This window comes from Eleutherodactylus coqui, chromosome 1, assembly GCF_035609145.1.
Source record: "Eleutherodactylus coqui strain aEleCoq1 chromosome 1, aEleCoq1.hap1, whole genome shotgun sequence".
Taxonomy (NCBI): domain Eukaryota; kingdom Metazoa; phylum Chordata; class Amphibia; order Anura; family Eleutherodactylidae; genus Eleutherodactylus; species Eleutherodactylus coqui.
Window position 1 is genome coordinate 266,407,601 of NC_089837.1, and position 20,964 is coordinate 266,428,564.

Sequence of the window (20,964 nt, forward strand, 5' to 3'; positions counted from 1 at the left end):
GGAGGGCAAATTGGTGAACCCGAATTTTACTCCATTGTTTGTAATGGGAGTCAGAATTGGCCATCCCGATTCGCAATGATTTTCGTGAAATCGGCCTGATAGACAGAAACCGATTATTTCACTAATCGCTAATCAGTAAACCTGACAATGCATCAGGTCTGATGGTGAGTTGGAAAGCTGTGAGTAAGAGAAGCAGTCTGCAGAATAGAGTGGCTTTTCCTGACACAATGCCCAGGGAGGATTAATAAGAACACCTCTGTGGTGGAACAGACACATTGGGCGACACAGGAGAAGTGAGATTACATTATACTGTGATCTGACAGACAGTCCATCAAGATGTACAGTTATGTCCTGCAGCTTCAGGGTATGTATGAAGAGGGATCGCGGGGTTATCTTGCTCCATACATCGTGACTGCTGGCTGTTTCTTACAGCCGACACCCGGCCGCAACAGCTCATATAAGCTGCGCAGCTCATCAGAGCTGTTAACCCTTTAAAAAGGCCCCAGAGCTGTCACATGAATGCCTATCAAGCCATGCCTATAGCATGGCTTGATAGAATGCCTGTCAGATCGCAGTATAATGTAATGCTCTGACATTACATCATACTGCAGGAGTGATCAAAGCATCGCATGTTCTTGTCCCCTCTGGGGACTCAAAAACAAAGTAAAAATCAGTTTAAAGAAATTTACTAATTATTAAAAAAATAAAAAGCAATCAGTTAAAAAAAACTTTTTTCCATATTTATAATAAAATAATCTAAATAATAAAACAGATATAATGTATAATGAAAGGAAAAAATCCCCACGCTCAGGAACCCATAGGAATCAATAATAGACTCTACGGTCTATGAAATAATCTTTAATCTATGCGACGCGTTTTGGCAACATAATTCTTGCCTTTCTTAAGCATAAATATTTTATATATATTTATGCTTGAGAAAGGCAAGAATTATGTTGCCGAAACGCGTCGCATAGATTAAAGATTATTTCATAGACCGTAGAGTCTATTATTGATTCCTATGGGTTCCTGAGCATGGGGATTTTTTCCTTTCATTATACATTATATCTGACTACACGGCCCTTGAGCAGACTGTATCCCGAAGACGTCTCTCCGACCATTCGGATTTTGAATCCAAAGTGGTTTAAAAGCTTTCGGGAATATCGGGTGCCACTGGATTCTTGATCCTGAGAATTCCACTGAGCACCAGGTGAGTACTTACTAATACTCACTGCACAATTGCTTGTACTATAAGGTAAAGAGGCGCTGATATACTTTCTACTTAAATAATAAAACAAAAATACATATTTGGTATCGCTGCATCCACAAAACTTTTATCTATCAAAGTAATGCATAATTTACCCCGCACGGTGAACGTCGTCTAAAAAAAAAAAAAAAGAACGCCAGAATTGTGCTTTTTTGGTCACCCTTTCTACAAAAAAAATTTAATAAAAAGCGATCAAAAAGCGGTATGTATTCAATAATGGTACCAACGGAAACTACAGTAAGTCCCGCACAAAATGAGCCCTCGCAAAACTATATTGACGGAAAAATAACAAGTTATTGTGGTCAGAATAAGACGACAGAAAATAAAAAAAATTAAATATCTTTAAAAATAGAACAGCAAAAAAAAAACTATATAAATTTGCTATGAGAGCAATCGTACTGACCCATAAAATAAAGTTATGTCATTTTTGTTGCAGTGCACACGCCGCAGAAACGAGACACACTCAAAGACTTTTCTCCATTTCACTCCACTTAGAATTTTTCAAACATTTTTATTACATTGTATGTCATATTAAATAGTACCATTAAAAATACAACTCGGCTCGCAAAAAACAAGCCCTCAGACATCTATTTTGATGGATAAATAAAAGATTAATGATTTTTTAAAAGGGGGGTGGAAAAAATGAAAATGTAAAAAATGAAACGTCACAATACAAAATCAATACATTCTCTTACTTTCCAGCAAAAAACCCCCACATATTAAACATATCCTTTTGCAACATTGGAGGCTATGGTAACAGTTGGCCGATGGTTTTTCTCTCTCAGACATGTACTTTAACACCTCAATCACCTATGACATATTTATCTATCACTAGCTGATATACCCGGCTTCAACCGAGTTAATTTGGTACTGGTGTTTATCTGGTGTTCACACGGAAAATCTTATGAAGTCGTGGTTACTTTAGAGATACTGAGGAAAAACATATGTTCACCATTTTGCATAGTTCTCTGCGTTACCCAGGAAACACCACGTGGAGGTAACCATGCGACGTTACCTTCATATAAAATGACATCAGGAAGTGAGAGAATTAGATTACGTACATAAAATTTGCACACTAATTCTTTTGCGCTTAGAATTGAATAATCGAGTTGGGACCTATAACTTTTCATATTTATGACACAATCAATGCTTGTGCCAAATTTCATGTTTCTATGACATTGGGAAGTGAGAGATTTGGATTATGTACGTAAAATTTGGACGCTAATTCTTTTGCGCATAGAATTGAATAATCAAGTTGGGACTCATTAGCTTTTCCTATTTATGACATATTCAATGCTCGTGCCAAATTTCCCGTTTCTATGACACCGGAAAGTGAGAAAATTACATTCCGCACGTAAAATTTGGACGCTAATTCTTTTGCGCATAGAATTGAATAATCGAGTTGGGACCCATTAGCTTTTCCTATTTATGACACAATCAATGCTCGTGCCAAATTTCCCGTTTCTATGACACCGGAAAGTGAGAAAATTAGATTCCGTACGTAAAATTTGGACGCTAATTCTTTTGCGCATAGAAATGAATAATGGAGTTGGGACCCATTAGCTTTTACTATTTATGACATAATCAATGCTCATGCCAAATTTCCTGTTTCTATGACACTGGAAAGTGAAAAAATTACATTCCGCACGTAAAATTTGGACGCTAATTCTTTTGCACATAGAATTGAATAATCGAGTTGGGACCCATTAGCTTTTCCTATTTATGACATAATCAATGCTCGTGCCAAATTTCCCATTTCTATGACACCGGAAAGTGAGAAAATTACATTCCGCACGTAAAATTTCGACGCCAATTCTTTTGCGCTAGAATTGAATAATCAAGTTGGGACCCATTAGCTTTTCCTATTTATGCCATAATCAATGCTCATGCCAAATTTCCCATTTCTATGACACCGGCAAGTGAGAAAATTACATTCCGCACGTAAAATTTGGATGCTAATTCTTTTGCGCATAGAATTGAATAATGGAGTTGAGACCCATTAGCTTTTCCTACTTATGACATAATCAATGCTCGTGCCAAATTTCCCATTCTATGACACCGGAAAGTGAGAAAATGACATTCTGCACGTAAAATTTCGACGCCAATTCTTTTGCGCTAGAATTGAATAATCAAGTTGGGATCTATTAACTTTTCCTATTTATGACATAATCAATGCTCGTGCCAAATTTCCCGTTTCTATGACACCGGAAAGTGAGAAAATTACATTCCGCACGTAAAATTTCGACGCCAATTCTTTTGCGCTAGAATTGAATAATCAAGTTGGGACCCATTAGCTTTTCCTATTTATGCCATAATCAATGCTCATGCCAAATTTCCCATTTCTATGACACCGGCAAGTGAGAAAATTACATTCCGCACGTAAAATTTGGACGCTAATTCTTTTGCGCATAGAATTGAATAATCGAGTTGAGACCCATTAGCTTTTCCTATTTATGACATAATCAATGCTCGTGCCAAATTTCCCATTTCTATGACACCGGAATGTGAGAAAATAAGATTCCGTACGTAAAATTTGGACGCTAATTCTTTTGCGCATAGAATTGAATAATGGAGTTGGGACCCATTAGCTTTTACTATTTATGGCATAATCAATGCTTGTGCCAAATTTCCTGTTTCTATGACACTGGAAAGTGAAGAAATTACATTCTGCACGTAAAATTTCGACGCCAATTCTTTTGCGCTAGAATTGAATAATGGAGTTGGGACCTATTAACTTTTCCTATTTATGACATAATCAATGCTCGTGTCAAATTTCATGTTTCTATGACACCAGAAAGTGAGAAAATTAGATTCCGTACGTAAAATTTGGACGCTAATTCTTTTGTGCATAGAATTGAATAATGGAGTTGGGACCCATTAGCTTTTCCTACTTATGACATAATCAATGCTCGTGCCAAATTTCCCGTTTCTATGACACCGGAAAGTGAGAAAATTACATTCCGCACGTAAAATTTCGACGCCAATTCTTTTGCGCATAGAATTGAATAATCGAGTTGGGACCCATTAACTTTTCCTTTTTATGACATAATCAATGCTCGTGCCAAATTTCCCGTTTCTATGACATTGGGAAGTGAGTGATTTAGATTATGTACGTTAAATTTCGACGCCAATTCTTTTGCGCTAGAATTGAATAATCGAGTTGGGACCCAATTTCTTTTCTTATTTTGGAGATAATCTATGCTTGCGCCAAATTTCATGTTTCTACGACATCGGGAAGTTGGAGAACTTTTGGCGAGTGAGTGAGTGAGTGAGTGAGTGAGTCAGTGAGGGCTTTCAGCTTTATATATATAGATGGGTCACAATGGATTGTATGAAGTGGGCTCAGGTGCTGTACTCTCTTCATACCAAGTAGGTATCAACTGTCTCTGACAACTGACAGCCACTGACAGGGGTCAAAGCTATCTTCAATCTATTCAACTGCTTAAATGCCATGTCCAATACTGACGTGCAGCATTTAAGCCACTGACTAGGGTGTCCTACAGCTTGCCCTTTAGGGGAAAAAAAGCATAAAAGCAAAATTGCCCTCCCCCTCCCCCCAAAAAATAGAATTGCTTTTCAGTAAATTATATGGTATATTTAAATGATAATCTTAAAATGCAACTCTTCCTACAAAAAGAAAGCCATCCTATGGCTATGTTGATGGAAAAGGGAGAAGTTAGCAGAGGAAACATCTATTTGTATAACTGATATCTTACATAAGTCTGAGTTAGGAAAAGGGAAAAAATAATCTTATATTTTTTTTTCTGGAAGGGTGATATTGACGCGATCTAAAGAACTCTGTTTTCTTTGGATGTATAACCCCAGCTAGTACTGAGGAAGTACTAATATCGTGCAAATATATCACCCTTCTAGAAAAAAAATATTTTTATATATATATATATATTTTTTTTTTCTGGAAGGGTGATATTGGCACGATCATTTAACATGGGAGGAAAAAATAATTGATCGAGGTATATTAGTAAAAAAGATATCTTCCCCAGGGTATGGGATACAAGTTTCTCCATTTTATTCAGCTTCATACCTCCATTTTTCATCCTATTTCCTTTACACTGGGGTTGCGCCAGGATTTTTCTTCCTATTTCTCCATCTTCCAAAAGTCTAGTATTGTTGTTTTATACTGGCGCACCTGTTAATGCTTGTATTGCATTTTTGCTTTCTTGCAGTTTTTTTTCGAATTTGCTTATCTTTTCCTTTTTTGTTACTAGGTTGAAAGGCGTTGGGACACCTTATGATAAAGAATCACTAGCAATTATAAGGTTAAACAATACCACAGTTTTATATTTAAAAGAAGTGACTAAATTCCTGGCCCTTGTATGTTTTGTGAGAGAAGAAAGTTTTGAAAGAAAAGGTAAATATTTCACTGAGCAAGACCATAATTCAATTCCATGGGAACAGTGTCTGCAATGCCAACCAGGGCCACCGCCAAATGTATAGAATTGCGTGCTCCCTGCTCCAAACATTGTCAGTGGCCAGCATACATCTGATTGTTGGGGGTCCTGCATGGCGAACCCCTACAAATCAACTAATGATGACCTATCCAGAGGATATATTATTAACCCTTTCTAATCCACTGTCTGACGTCTTAAGACATTATGATTCAAGGCTGTAAAGCTTCGTTGTTGGAAGACGTGCGTCGGGGTTCTCTTACTATATATTGTCAGCCTCTTTGCTGTCAGAGCCAATCCAACATGTCACTTCATGTAGTACTGGCTTTAGCCAGCATATAGCGCAGTTGTACAACGGCAGAAAAAGAGTAAACCCTCTAGGAAAACCAGGATACAAAATGGATTGGAAAGGGTTAATATCTAAGTGCTGAACAAGTCCTTTAACAATGGCCCTTTCTAGCAAAAGACTGTGGCAAGTAAAATCATTCTTTACATGTTATTTGTTTTACTAAATTCATATAAATTGTAGTTTATAGCAATAATATGGAATATTATATTATATTTTAGAGTTTGTATAAAATATTTTATAATTATTTTACTATAATTACAGATATTAACTTCAAAACTTTCTAGTAAGAAATCAAGAAAAGATGTACAAAGGAAAATATAAATAGTCAATTGATTGTCACCATTTCCCTTTTCAATGGGACATGTCCCTTCATGCTCTGACACTGTCCAATCAATGTGGATCATGTCAGACTAGATGGGGATACATCCTATTGATAGACGAAATGGTAACTCGCAGTGGTCAATTCATACATAGATTTCCAGGAGCAACAACTCTGGTGTGGTAGAATGTGTGATTCTAATAAAAGATGCTTTTAAGTGGTTGTTTCATGAGGATGTAATTACTAACATAGGACATGAGAGGTGATATTTGTTGATCGTTCCACTTTAACAGCATTTGCTGTCACCACTCATAACAGGGTACTGGTGCATCTTGTCTCCATCAGAAATATGGGCGGAGACCTGCAGAGTGACAGGTAACACCTTGTTAACGCCCCCCTCAGCTCCCACATCCCCCTGTGACATGGCCCTGGCAGCTCACACATGTCCTCGGCGGACTTCCATCTGCGCTTGCTTTCCCCCGACGCCAAAGACTTCCCTCTGCGCTTGCTTCCCCTGCTCTGGTGCCGCGCTCATACCTCTCCTCCACTCCCATTTCCCCTGCGGCTGCTGCAGTGGGCCATGCTGTCACTCTCCTCCCCGCTCCGATGCCGCGCTCACACCGCTGCTCCGCTAGCGTTCCCCCTGCGGCCGCTGCAGGTGGGCCCCGTGGTCCCTCTCCTCCCCTCTGTCATGCCGCTCATCGCAGCTTCTCCACCACCGGCTCCACAGCTTCTCCCGGTTAGCTGGGAGAGAGGGGACATGTGTGACCTGGCAGGGCCGTGTCACAGGGTAGCTGAGACTGTATACTCCGTCCTCCCCTGTGGATACTCTGTCCTCCCTTGTCAGTGTCTCCACACCCAGCAGCAGGGACCTCAGCGAACACAGTTACAGCGGGGCCACCTGCTGGTACTGCTGTGTCGGCGGGGTGGACATGTACACTGAGAGTGGGGAGTCTGGCTGGGAGATGTGTGACGTAAGCAAGGGGAATGGGTGGTGCATGTCAGGAGGTATGTGTGCACCAGCCAATCCACAGCTCTGGCCATCACCTAGGCATATCCTCTAACTCAGGACTTCCAACCCATGTCTCCACCCATATTTCTTGTGGAGACAAGATGCACCAGTACCTCATAACAGAACAAATGTTCTGGGAGATAAATAATAAAATAATAAGCACAAGGATATGTCACAAATTCAGACACAACCCCCAATTTATAAGTGCTTGAGCCCAGGGACGTAGCTAAAGCTGAATGCACACGGTTGGGTTGGATTCCGTATGCGGGATCCTGCAGCGGAATCCAACCTTGTGCCCGGCCAGGGACCCCTGCGTACCTGTCTGGATTCTTTTAATCTGTGCTGCAGATGTTAGCGTATAACATGCGGGAATGCAACACTCAAGGTACTGACAGGACAGTCTCTTCCTGAGATACAAAACCACTTGCAGCTGCCTTTTCAGCAAAGGTGATCAACAGTTTACACAGGAGTTGTGTTCACTTCTCAGCTCTCTGATGTTGATTGCAGGGCTTTGCCGACTTTTTATGCCCCAGCAATGAGCTCAGTGATTTCAATTGAGCTCAATGAGACCCACAAGGGAGTCCTGGCTAAGTGTCTGGCACTTTACCCTTCACCTGGCTACATATATTTTGCCTCTTTTCCAGACCAGGGGGCTGGGCACTTTTAGTCATCAGGCAGTGCACCCTGGACAAGGCATCAGCATTACCTTGTGACTTTCCTGCTCTATATTCGAAGGTGAAATTGAAGTTCTGCAGTGATAAGAACCACCTTGTCACCCTCGCATTCTTCTCCCTGTTCTGCTTCATCCATGTCAAGGGGGCATGGTCTGACACCAATTTAAATTCTCTACGCAGGAGATAATATTTTAACATTTTCGGTGCCCACTTCACCGCTAAACATTCTCGTTCCACAATGGTGTAATTTCTTTCTTTATACACCTCAAGTATAACACCGAATATTCTTACCCATTTATTGTTTAGGACAACACTGCACCCAACCCTGCGCCTTAAGCATCCATCTGAACAATAAACTCCTTTGTAAAGTCAGGAGTGATTAACACTGGATGTTGGCAAAGACCCGATTTCAAGCACTGAAAAGCCTTCTGCAGTTCATGTCACCATTACTGATTTTCGACCTTTTCTCAAGTCAGTGAGTAGAGCAGCTATGGAGGCAAAATTTGGTACAAACTTACAATAATACACTGTGATCCCCAAAAAAGCCCTGACTTGTTCCTTCGTTAGTGGTCTAGGCCACCTCTGTATGGCCTAGACCTTGCTAACTTGGGGTTTAATGATGCCTATGCCAATGATGTAACCAAGGTACTTGGCTTCCTCCAAGGCTAAGGCACATTTTTCAGGGTTTATGGTCAGGCCTGTCTCCTTTATGGAACGCATGTACCTTACAATAGTGACTTTCCCAATCTGTACTGTAGACAACCACATCGTCCAGGTATGCAGCAGAGTAGTTCTGATGTTCATCCAAATCTGGTCCATTAACCTTTCAAATGTAGCAGGAGCCCCGTGTAAGCCAAATGGCATGTTTCTGTATTGAAAAAAACCCTCTGGGGTGAAAAAAAAAAGTTTTTCATTTTTTCTTTGTTGGTTTAAGGTATTTGCTAGTACCCTTTCATACGATCAAGTTTGGTAATGTACCTGGCATTACCCAGTCTCTTGATCAATTCATCGACCCTGGGCATGCAACAAACTGAGAAGATTTCGTTTAGTTTTCTGAAGTCATTACAGAATCTCCAAGTATCATTTGGTTTGGGGACCAATATAATGGGGCTTAACCACCCACTTTTTGACTCCTCAATTACTCCCAGGTCAAGCATGTGCCTGACTTCATCAAAGACTGCTTTCCTATGCGCTATCCTGTATGGTTTAAGGTTTAACTTCATCCCAGGTTCGTTTATGATGTCATGCTGACCTGGCAGGTCAGAGAACTTGCGCTCCAGTCAGCAGCTCTCTCCCCTGGGCTATCCAGGATTTGGACAGTTCCTTCCTGAAACCCAGCCTTGTTTTATATTTCCTTGCTCCTGCTAAATCCTCTTCCTGTCTCCCTGTTCTGGCCCTGCCCTGCTACTAATGTGGACTTCCTATAAAAGCCTGACCATGCCTCAGATCCAGTGCATAATTATTGTGCTCCACCACCTTGATCAAGTTCTTCTTCCTCCTGCTCATCTGCAATTTTACAAAACCTACTGCTGCTGACCTCTGGCTTCCATTTGATGTTTCCGTCTCATCCCATTGTACTGCATACTGATACCTGCTGCTGCTGACCTCTGGCTTCCACTTGACTATGCTTCCGTCTCAACCCATTGTATTGCATACCGATACCTACTGCTGCTGACTTCTGGCTTCCATTTGACTACACTTCCATCTCATCCCATTGCACTGCATACCAAGACTTCCCGATAACGACTCCCAGGCTATCTTGACTACTCTCCAGTGACTGACATGGCTACTACACCTGTGACTCAAATTCAGCTTCGGTAAGACTTAACATTGTGTTTCTTTTCAGGAATTCCTTAGCCTCTTGCTATTGGCGTACAGAGAGGGCCTCACCTATTCTGACACTTGGAGGTTGTGGTTTTCCTCCCCTAACACTCGAGGCACCCAAAGCCTCTCTGGCCTTCCAGGGCTTTATAAAATTGATATGGTAAACCTGATAAGGCCTGCTTTTTTCCATCTGGTGCACTCTATAGTTTACTTTGCCTACCTTCTCTACAATATATCGGTCCCCCAGCACATGGTAGTTTTTTACCCAAGGTATGCGGGAACTCCTGATAGAGGTCTGGGTGGTAGGGATGGAGCATAGCTACTCCTGTGTCGCAACATATTGCTCAGCGTCCATGGGGTCTCCATGGCCGACCCAACGTTGTAGCTCTACTGGAAGGGCATGGGTGTAAGGATCAAACCACTCTTTTGATGATCTGGGCTAGTGTGAAGACCTCTGGTTCAGCCATTTTTTGACCAGGTAAAACAGGTCGAACATCTGGGACCTGGCAGGTTGGTCGGCCCTGTAGTTACAATTGTGCACTCTCCAGGCACGGACTGCCGCTGTGACTCCTAAATGAACAACTATCTCAGCTTTTAATTTATCATTTACCTCATGCTTGCTGAGGTCATGGTATGCTTTTTCGGGTTCCGGCGTGAGGTACGGTGCAAGAACCTCCACCCATTCAGCCTCGGGGAGTTTCTCTTTTGGAAGACCTTTTAAACATAGTCAGATATGCCTCTATATCGTTCTCAGAGATCATCTTTTGCAGGGACTGTTTCACAGCCTCTCTGGACTTACTGTTGCCGGGGCCCTTTCGGTCCTTCTCTCAGGGTGTTTCGCAACAGTCTTTCTTAGCAATGCAATCTGCTCCTGTTGGGCCTGGGTTTGCTGCTGGAACGCTTGTGGCTGCTGAGCGATAGCTTGTTGCAGGTGAGCATTCGCTTGCATCAGCTGTTTAACAAGTTCCTCAATAACAGGGGATGATGGTTGCAGCATAGTCGCAGGCTTTACCCAAGACATACACAAACTTTAGTTTGTAATAATCATCAGGTGTCGTGCCGTTGCCCTTAGTAGTAAGGGTTTGTTGTCCGCATCCAAACCCCATATGTAGCAATGTCCATATGGGGGTGGGGTCGGCAATCACACACTGGCGCAAGAAGTCCATAAAACTCACTTCAGTTTTATTGTAGGTCCACATAACATAGGTTCTGGACATAAATAACAGCTCAGTCCCCTTAGTGTATAACATGTGGAAATGCAATACTCAAGGCGCTGACAGGACAGTCTCTTCCTGAGATACAAAACCACTTTCAGCAGTCTTTTTATAATGTGGTAGGCTTAAATACAACGTCTTAGCTCTAGTATACCTCTATATAACGCAGTCATCATATAATAATCAAATATCAGCTCTGCACAGTATTAGTGTTTACAGTGCAGTTACCATCAGTGATCACAAGTGATATCCTTTCTTATTGGTAACGTATGTTTTGTTCTTCTCTATACAAGACCATAGGAAGACTTCTTTCAGCCACAACTTGTCTTTGCACACTTTTCACATTCTGATGCCATTCCTAATGCTCCTTTCAGTGCCGCCTACACTGTACTAGAGCCCCCTTTTGTGGCCCATTGAGTTATAGTGCACCCACACACTAATAATTTCTACATTATACTCACCACAAAATAATAATGCCCCCTTAGAGCCTCACAGAAATAGTGTACATTGTGTCTGTGCTCTGCACAGTAATAATCCACCTTTTTGCCCTCTACAAAGTAATATGGCCCCCCATTTGTGTCGCATTAGTATCCCTCACATGGTAATGCTGTTCCCTTTGTGCCTCCCACAAGGTAATAGTGCCTCATCAAAGGGTCACCTTTGTGCCCCTACAAAGTAATCATGCACCCATAAAGCAATAGTGTCCCATTCACTTTAATGAGACAAGCATGTAGTACTCAGAATGGAAAGTACAAATAGACTAGTACTTGGCTGTAAACAATGAAGAAGCTACAGGGCTTGCACAAGTGGTGGACCCTCTCTGTTCAGATATTGATGGCCTATTCTAATGACAGTGCATCAATTTTAAAAGGTTTGATAACACCTTTAAACAATTAACACTGAATTTGTTTCTTTCTTACTCCTACCGCAAGCAGTGCAGCAGCATAGTGTGAATCATCAAACATTCTCTCCTGTCTGCCCTACTCTTTAAATAGGGCAGAAAGGAGACAATGATTGACGATTTACACATGTTTAACAAACATGCAGGAAATGTCAGTGTAGCGATGGGATCTAGCATCGCTTTGGGCCCCCCTTGGCAAGTGCGACTTGTAAATCCTACAGCTACGCCTCTGTATGAGCCCATAGACTAACATAAACTGCATATTTGGGTATCCAGAATGAGCTCATATGACTGACCTTTAAACAGACTTTTTACACAATTCTCAGGATAGGTGATAAAGGTCTGATTGCTGAAGAGCTCACCGTTGGCACCTCAACCGATACTAGATCAGAGATCCCGAGCCTCCCATTTTTACCAATCACTTGATCACAGTGAGGCACCAAGCATGCATGGTGTCACTTTAAGTCTGTTGCATGCCCCTTAGTGAGAAGGAATGGGGGCCTCAGGACCCCTTTAAATGTGAGAACAGTTTTTTATATTGTTATTAACGTTACAAATTACAAAAATGCATTCCCAAACTGCAAAAACCCACTATACAAAAATGAAAAGTCCATCTGAGAAAATACATAATCTGTATTTCATGTCAGCACATTGTGTGAGCTAATCCAGATCAAAGCATTATGTGAGCTGTTAGAGGCTCTGAGATAAAACCTAGAACTAGAGTGTTGTTTTCCCTAATTCCTAAAATACATGAAGATGTTTTTACTCCTTTCCTCTATGAGAAGAATAAATCTCTAAGGGCGCTTTCACACGTACCAGAATATTCCACAACATGCAGCAGAATATTCCACTGCACTGAAAAATCCACACCAAGTTCTGCATGCCTAATGTGGATTTTCACATGACTTTACAAATGCATCTGCACGGTAGATGCGTGGAATTATGTATTTATTTTGCAATGGATTATTCCGCTACGTGTTGCAGAGAAAGCACTGTAATGTATCAGCGTTCTCTTTAATAGTCAAATTCTGTATCACTTTGTAAAAGGATCACAACACATTTTCAGGCTTTTATATTACCATGTGAAATAAAATAGGATGCCATTTTTAGGGTCCATTCACATGTGGCAAATTTGCTGCAGTAAAAATATATGCAGCAAAATCTGCACAATTTGGTGCATATTTAGACATGGATCCACAGGCAGAGCAGTTGGTAAGCTGCCTGGACTGTCTCTTAGAGCACCTTATTTTGCTCTGGAGTCGGTGGACAGAGGCAGCTCATTCAGCAGGTGGGGATTTTAAATCACCGGCTGCTGAATACTACACAGAGCAGTGCAGGAGAACTGCCGGCCGGATGCGTCTGAACTCCGGCTGCTGGGAAAAGGTGAGTATACATTTTTTATTTTTTACACATTTTAGAATGATTTTCAGGGAAGGGCTTATATTTTTAAGTCCTTCCCCGAAAATTCATCCCGTGCTCGCCGGCAGCCCATTGCTTTCAATGGAGCCAGCTGTATTGCCGGCTCCATTGAATTCAATGGGCGAACATCGTTCTTCTCTGCTACAGCTGTTACAGCTGTGGTAGAGGAGAACGGTCTTTAGTATATGTTCTCAATAGGGTCGGCACTGCTGCCGCCGGCCCCATTGAGCGCATATATAGAACACAGCAATGCGCAGAACGCAAATAGGCGTGTTCTGCGAATCGTTGTGTCCTATAATTGATCGCACATCCGCATAAAAAGCGGACATGTGACCGATCCCATTGGGATGCATTTGGTCTATAGATCTGCAGATCGCAAGCGCGTCTGCAGATCGGACCAAAAAACGGTCGTGTGACCGAGGCCTTAGGAGCAAAACAAAGATGGTCCGGCCCACCCACCAGACTACTATGCCTCATTTACATACATGCGTGAAAATTATAAACTTTTATTACTCAGGTATGCTTTTACTAGAAGACATACAAAGATAATCCCATTGAAAGCAGTGGTTTGTGGCAAACCTTGCAGTATGATTTTCGGGAAAGGGCTTGAAATATAAGCCCTTCCCTGAAAATCATCATTAAAGGGGTTGTCCCGCGGCAGCAAGTGGGTCTATACACTTCTGTATGGCCATAATAATGCACTTTGTAATGTACATTGTGCATTAATTATGAGCCATACAGAAGTTATAAAAAGTTTTATACTTACCTGCTCCGTTGCTAGCGTCCTCGTTCCCATGGAGCCGACTAATTCTCGCCCTCCGATGGCCAAATTAGCCGCGCTTGCGCAGTCCAGGTCTTCTCCTGTTCTCTATGGGGCTCCGTGTAGCTCCGTGTAGCTCCGCCCCGTCACGTGCCGATTCCAGCCAATCAGGAGGCTGGAATCGGCAATGGACCGCACAGAAGAGCTGCGGTCCACGGAGGAAGAGGATCCCGGCGGCCATCTTCACCGGTAAGTATAGAAGTCACCGGAGCGCGGGGATTAAGGTAAGCGCTCCGGTAAGCTTTCTTTAGGTCCCTGCATCGGGGTTGTCTCGCGCCGAACGGGGGGGGGGGGGGGGGGGTTTGAAAAAAAAAAAACCCGTTTCGGCGCGGGACAACCCCTTTAAGTGGTAAAAAAAAAAAATTTACTCACCTCTCCGCCACTCAGACACGTCCTCCGGCTGGCTCCCCGACACTGCTGTCCAGCACTTTCAGCAGGCCGGAATTTAAAAATCCCCGACTCCTGAAAGAGCTGTGCTGATTGGTTGAGCGCTCAGCCAATAGCAGCTGGTGCTTAGCTATTGGCTGAGTGCTTAGCCAATTACAGATAGTGCCTAGCTATTAATTCATGAATAGCACTATCTTAGCTATTCATGAATGAATAGCTAAGCATAATCTGTAATTGTCTGAGTGTCAGGAAGCCAGCCGGAGGACGCGTCTGAGCGGCGGAGAGGTGAGTAATTTAAAAAAAATTTTTTTTAACACTTATTGATGATTTTCAGAGAAGCGCTTATATTTCAAGCCCTTCCCCGAAAATCATACTGCAGGGTTTGCCACAAACCACTGCTTTCAATGGGACCAGCAGCAGCGCTGATCCCATTGAAAGCAATGGGATAGCATGCTGCACTTCTGCCACAGCTGTCCCAGTTGTGACGGCTGTGGCAGAAGTCCGCGGTATTCTCCATATCTTTTCAATGGGGCTGCTGCCGCTGGCCCATTGCAAAGACTGGCGATATCCTGGCATGATCCCGTTTTCTTTCTTGCACTGTGCTGCAAAAGTTTTATCTTACTCTCGCAGCGCAGTAGAGAAAAAAACGCCAGTGGGTGTCCACCCTCAAGAGTATAAAGCTCTTCAGAGTTGCACCATAATGTGGGGAATAAACCCTCTGATGTGCGTTTCCAGCCAGCCTTCTTCAGAGGGGTTCCTTTAAAGTGTGTTTAATCATACATTTAATTTAAAATTGCCTTAGGAAATTCAGGTTTGTTTTTTTGTTTACAGGTTTGATAGATTACAATTTCCATTGCTTTCGCAAGGCAATCCAGGAAGTATTTGAGGTAAGGGTGAAAGTGCTCAGATCTCGTAAACACCAAAGTCAAATGCGAAAAAGCAGAAGAGCCGCACCCAATGGCACCCCAAGAGTTCCAGTGTAGTGATGAATACTTTGAAAAAGCTACTACATCTGTTGATATATGGTTATTTTCCTGTGCAGGCCGGGCATGTCTGAGTAAAGGACAATTCTGAGGATTCATAAGACTTTACATTATAGACAATCATGGTCATCTGTCATATAATGAATACATGATCACACAAGTATAGTATTAATAATATATCAGCTGAACAGTTCCCAGAGAGGTTGCATCATGCTGTCATGTAAAATAAGGAAAGCATAAAACACTGAAGTTCTATTAAGACCACTTACACGTAACACGTTTTTCATGGTGCATGCAGTCATGTCTATTGATTACTAGATCTGATCAGATGAATCTGTATCTTTGTTGAAACATATTGCTAAACACTTGCACAATGTACATTGTATAACTATAAGGGTACCTACCCACTAGCGATATTTTTTCTTGCGATACGAGACCGATAATTATGAAACCAATGATTTTCAATGGTTTCATACTCATTTGCGATTTTTACTCCCAAGCCTCGCAGCGCAGAGACAAATTCTGCAATATCACTCAGTATTCTCAATGAGGCCGGCGGCAGCAGTGCCAGCCCCATTGAAAGCATAGGGAGTACATCGGGGACTTCTGCCATAGCTGTCACAGCTGTTGCAGAAGTCCGCAATGTACTCCCTATGTTTTCAATGTGGTTGGTACTGCTACCGCCTCATTGAGAGCAGTGGGTTGCAGGCAACCCCCACAGCAATGATTTTCAGGGAAGGGCTTGAAATATAAGCCCTTACCTGAAAATCATTTATAGCTATAAACAAAAGTGAAAAAAAAAGAAGTTATACACACCTAGAAGAGCCGTCTAGCTCTTCTCTCCGGCACGGCAGTCTTCTTCTGTGTTCTGGATGCCAGGGACTAAAAAATCCCCGCCCCCAGACAGCGCTGGTCTCATTGGCCATTCAAAGAATGGCGGAGCGATGTCTGTGATTGGCTGAGCGCTGTGACCAATCACAGGCAGCGCTCAGCTGTAATTCAATGGCTGAGCGCTGCCAGTGATTGGCTGAATGCTCAGCCAATGAGACCAACGCTCTCTGGGGGAGGGGGGCGAGAATTTTTCAGTCCCCGGCCATCCAGAACACAGAAGAAGACTGCCATTCCGGAGAGAAGAGCTGGACGGCTCTTGTAGGTGAGTATAATTTATTTTTTTTTTTACAGATAGGGATCATTTTCAGGGAAGTGCTTATATTTCAAGCCCTTCCCCGAAAATCATCGCTCTGGTGGTTGCCGCAGTGCCGACCCCATTAAAAGCAATTTGATAGCATCTCGGACTTCTGCCACAGCTGTGGCAGAGGATTCCTTCATCCCCGCGGGGATAAAGAAATCCTCTGCCATAGCTGTCACAGCTGTGGCAGAAGTCTGCGACGTACTCCCTATGTTTTCAATGGGGCTGGCGCTGCTGCTGCCAGCCCCATTGAAAACAATGAGCAATATCGCAGAGTTTTCTCTGCGCTGCAAGGCACTTGCTCTTGCATAGCTAGAAAAAAAATCGCAAGTGGGTAGGCACCCTAAAACATAATATTATAATGAATATTTTTTTAGGTTTCCCAATTTTTATAAGAAAAATGTTAAACTTATATTTGCACATTGAGTTATAATGCACTTTTTACACAGCTAATTAAAATGATATTGAATGTCACATACTGTATATAAATTATGCTAAAGTAAATGGGACACAATTATAATAGTTTAGTGATGGATTAACCTAGAATCTAGTTTAACTATATCAGCTGTGCAGCACTAGGAAAAAGAGACAACTGACCAGAAGTCCGGAAAATAGGTCTGCCCCGTGATTACTACTTTATTTCACATACTGTATCTCCAATTCTAAAACCTCCATAAATTATATTTATATATATATATATATATATATATATATATATACACACACATATATACATATATAAATACACACACACACACACACATATATGTGAATGTTATTCTTTTCATAAGTGTCACTTTTATTAGCATTTAAATATACATTATATTCTACCCCTTTTCATAATAGCTACCCTCTTTATTTCAATTAGATGAGCTTGTTTCCGAAACTTGCATTCAACTAGTATAGAGAAGTAATTATAGTTTTAAAAAGTATAACGTTTGGATAATTGACAAACACAGCGAAAATTTTAGGATGATGATTTTACAAACACATATGCATTTAAACTAAATGGTAGCCAGACTATTATGAAAAAGGGTAGTTAGATGGGTGGGGGAAATGTTTTGCCACTATGGTGGTGCCTGTCGGTCATCCTGATGGCAGTCATCTTAGATTTAGCCAAGGAAACTTCAATAGAAAGGAGGTGAGTGGATACATGATCTAAGGGTGGAATTTCATCAGAAATTGATGTGTAGCCATTTTTTCAATACCTGAAATAATTTTAGACTTATGGATAGTGTCATGTTGAGAACTGGCTGTCCAAGCAGTGCTTGCAAATTGTGCATCTTGTTCACACGTTTGTAATGCCCACTACCAGAATTCCAAGTGTCTGTCAGTTTCATCTTTACACCCCTTCTGTTCCAGCTGCAGTTTGTACAGGTGCCACTTGTGTGACTTGAGGACCCTTGGTTGACTCACACCCTGCTCCACCATGCTCCAATGCCAGAGCTTTTCTGTGGACTCTTTGTGAAAACATCTAGCACAGCTGATGACACCTTGAGATTGGAAGCACTGCTCGGTTGAATAGTTCTGGGTTTGTCCTGGATACTACAAGTTTCTGTGAGCCTCTGAATCAGTTTCATGGCAGTTTGTGTACTCACTGGCAATCTTCCTGGGTGTTATTGATTGAAAGCCTCGGCTATCTCATGTGAACTTCTGTTATCTACCCTCAGGAGGATCTCAATTCTGTCCTTGATCATTAATGGCATCTTCTGGTACCTGAAAAGACATATGATTCGTTTTTTTCTATACCACATAATTCAACATAAGTTTATTAATACTTAACATGACACCATCCATAACTCGAAAATGGTTGCAGGTATTGAAAAAATGACTGCACCTATCACTTTATAATGGAATTCTATTTTTGAATAAAAGGATAGGTCCTCAAGAGTTTTTACCTGAAAACCACATTAAAGACATACTTAAAAATTATAAACAGTTCAAATATTTTGGCTATATTAATAATGCTTTAATGTTTATAAAACGTTAAAAGTGCCCATTTCTCTTATGGCAATCATATATATACACACACACACACTCACATACACAGGATGATTCAAAAGTCAGGGCCTATCCTCAGGATAGGTCACTAAAAGTTAACTGCCTGGGATGCGCCGCACAGGATCTCCGGTGATTATCTAGCTCGCTGTCAGTGCAGCAGGCCAGATATGAGTCATAGGAGATGGCAGCAGAAGTAGCCTAGCTGGCTTCATTCTCATTTAAATCAAATACACTACTGTGTCCGTTCCCGAAGCCGGAAGCAGAAGAGCCTGAAGTCTAACTTCCGCTTCAGCTCCCATTGATTTCAATAAGAGTGAAGCCAGCTTGGCCATTTCTGCTGATGTCTTGTACGATCAGGTGATCGCCAGGGATCCCGTTCTGCAGTTTCCCGGTAGTTAAATATGGATGACCTATCCTGAGGATAGCTCATCAATAATTTTTGCCCAAAAAGTCCCTTTAAGTTTGTATGACTAAGTTACAAACGTTTATATGTGAGCCTTTTCATGAACACGATCGACTTGTTCCCCTGCTACAGGTGTCTCCAGGAACTTTTTTTTTGCATAAACAACCAGTGTTATGAAATTTCTTGCTCCACATGTGCTCACGTGATTGTGACATCACGAAAAGCTGCAGTGGCAAAAATTTTCATCACAACTCTATGATACTACCCATATTGTGTGTCTACCTGCTCAATGATTTTGGTTCTATATAACGTTGGAAGTGTTTATTTCTTTTATAGTAACCCTGTATATATAGTAAATTCCACTAAACTGAACATACAGTATGTACTAAATGTTAAAATAAAGTGTGCATAATGTAACACAATAGGACATTCTTTATGCTGAAAACTTGTTCACAAAGCTGGCTACACACAGCATTTTTTGGAAAACTTCTAGCTTTGGCTTAAAAGCAGTATCACAAACTGCAAATGTGTTTTCTAAAAAATGTTCAGAGAGGGGCAGTAGTGCAAGGTTCTGAAACATCTGACATATTTACGTCCTGGCAATCTGCTAAAATTAATAAAATTGCAGATTGTGCCTCCATTTGGACCAATTAAAGTTAAAGGGATTTTATCATAAGGTTCATGCTGCCAGAATCATGGGAAACACAAACCCAGGACAGGGATGCCTGTTGCCCCTCTGAGTGTTTTAACCTGCAACGCTGCTGCATTATAGAATAAATAGACTTTGAAGTTAGACTCCTAGCTGAGCATCAAGTCACAGGGGCGGGTCTTGTTGTCTTTTCCCCGCCCACTGCATGCAGAGTAACAGCTCTCCTCCCTAAACACAACAGGGAGTAGATATGTCAGCCTTCATGCAGCTGAGCCCTGTGTCAAACTTAAAAGTACACTCAAAATGAAACAACAAAAGGGAAAATAGGCATCCCTGTCCTGGGTTCTGCTGCCCGTAGTAACAGAATTCCTTTCTTCCAGCCTTTTGATTGGTTAATTACACAGAGCGATATAAAAATTGATTTTTAATATTCTAACAGATAGACTTGCAATGCATTTTCCAGAAAAGTTAAAAATACTCCTTCCAGCATTTTTGTCGGGGATCAAACTCAGGACTTCCTGTACTCCAGCCCGCGGCTTCAGGTTGCTGCTGAACTATCCGATCTTCTGGACAGCTCCCTTGCTGGACCATAGCCTTGTTCCCAGTTCCTGCTATCCAGTCGCAATTTTAGCTCCGCCCTGGTCCTGATTAGACAAGCTATAAAAACCTGGCCTTGTTCCTCCTTCCATTGCGTGATAATTTTGTTTCAGCCGTGATCAAGCTCCTCTTCTCCTCCTCCACAACCAGCGAACCTGAGGCCACCTGATACTGACCTCTGGCTTCCCTCCCGACAATGATACCTGTTTCCTCCATTGTACTGCGAACCTGAGACCATCTGATAGCACCACCTCTGGCTTTCCTCCTGATGATACATGTCTCCCCCTTTGTACTGTGAACTGAGACCTCCCGTTGCTGACTCCTAGATCTTCCCTGACTACTCTCCAGACCTGCGGCTACCATACCTGAGGCTCCAACCCAGTGCCTGAAACCGCTTCAATTTTTGAGAAGTATTTTTAGCCAAGGAGGAGTACACAATTTTCAATAATCCAGATTAATAAAACAAAGGTATTAAAAACTTACCATTTTATACTGGAAACATTACTATGAGTTACTATGAGTTCTAACAAGGCTTCCTACATAAATAAAGAAT

General features: G+C 41.8%; 1 protein-coding gene across 3 annotated transcripts in view; it reads left to right on the plus strand.

The window, feature by feature from the left end:
- Positions 1-16,123, plus strand: part of RRAGD (Ras related GTP binding D) — a 165,243-nt gene extending 149,120 nt beyond the window's left edge. For all 3 annotated transcript variants that reach the window (XM_066608570.1, XM_066608578.1, XM_066608584.1), the window contains 2 exons: positions 5,491-5,633; positions 15,421-16,123. In XM_066608570.1, the coding sequence (XP_066464667.1) occupies positions 5,491-5,633; positions 15,421-15,572 (295 nt within the window). In that variant the 3' untranslated portion in view covers positions 15,573-16,123. The remainder of the gene's footprint in view (positions 1-5,490; positions 5,634-15,420) is intronic.
- The last annotated feature ends 4,841 nt before the right edge of the window (positions 16,124-20,964 follow it).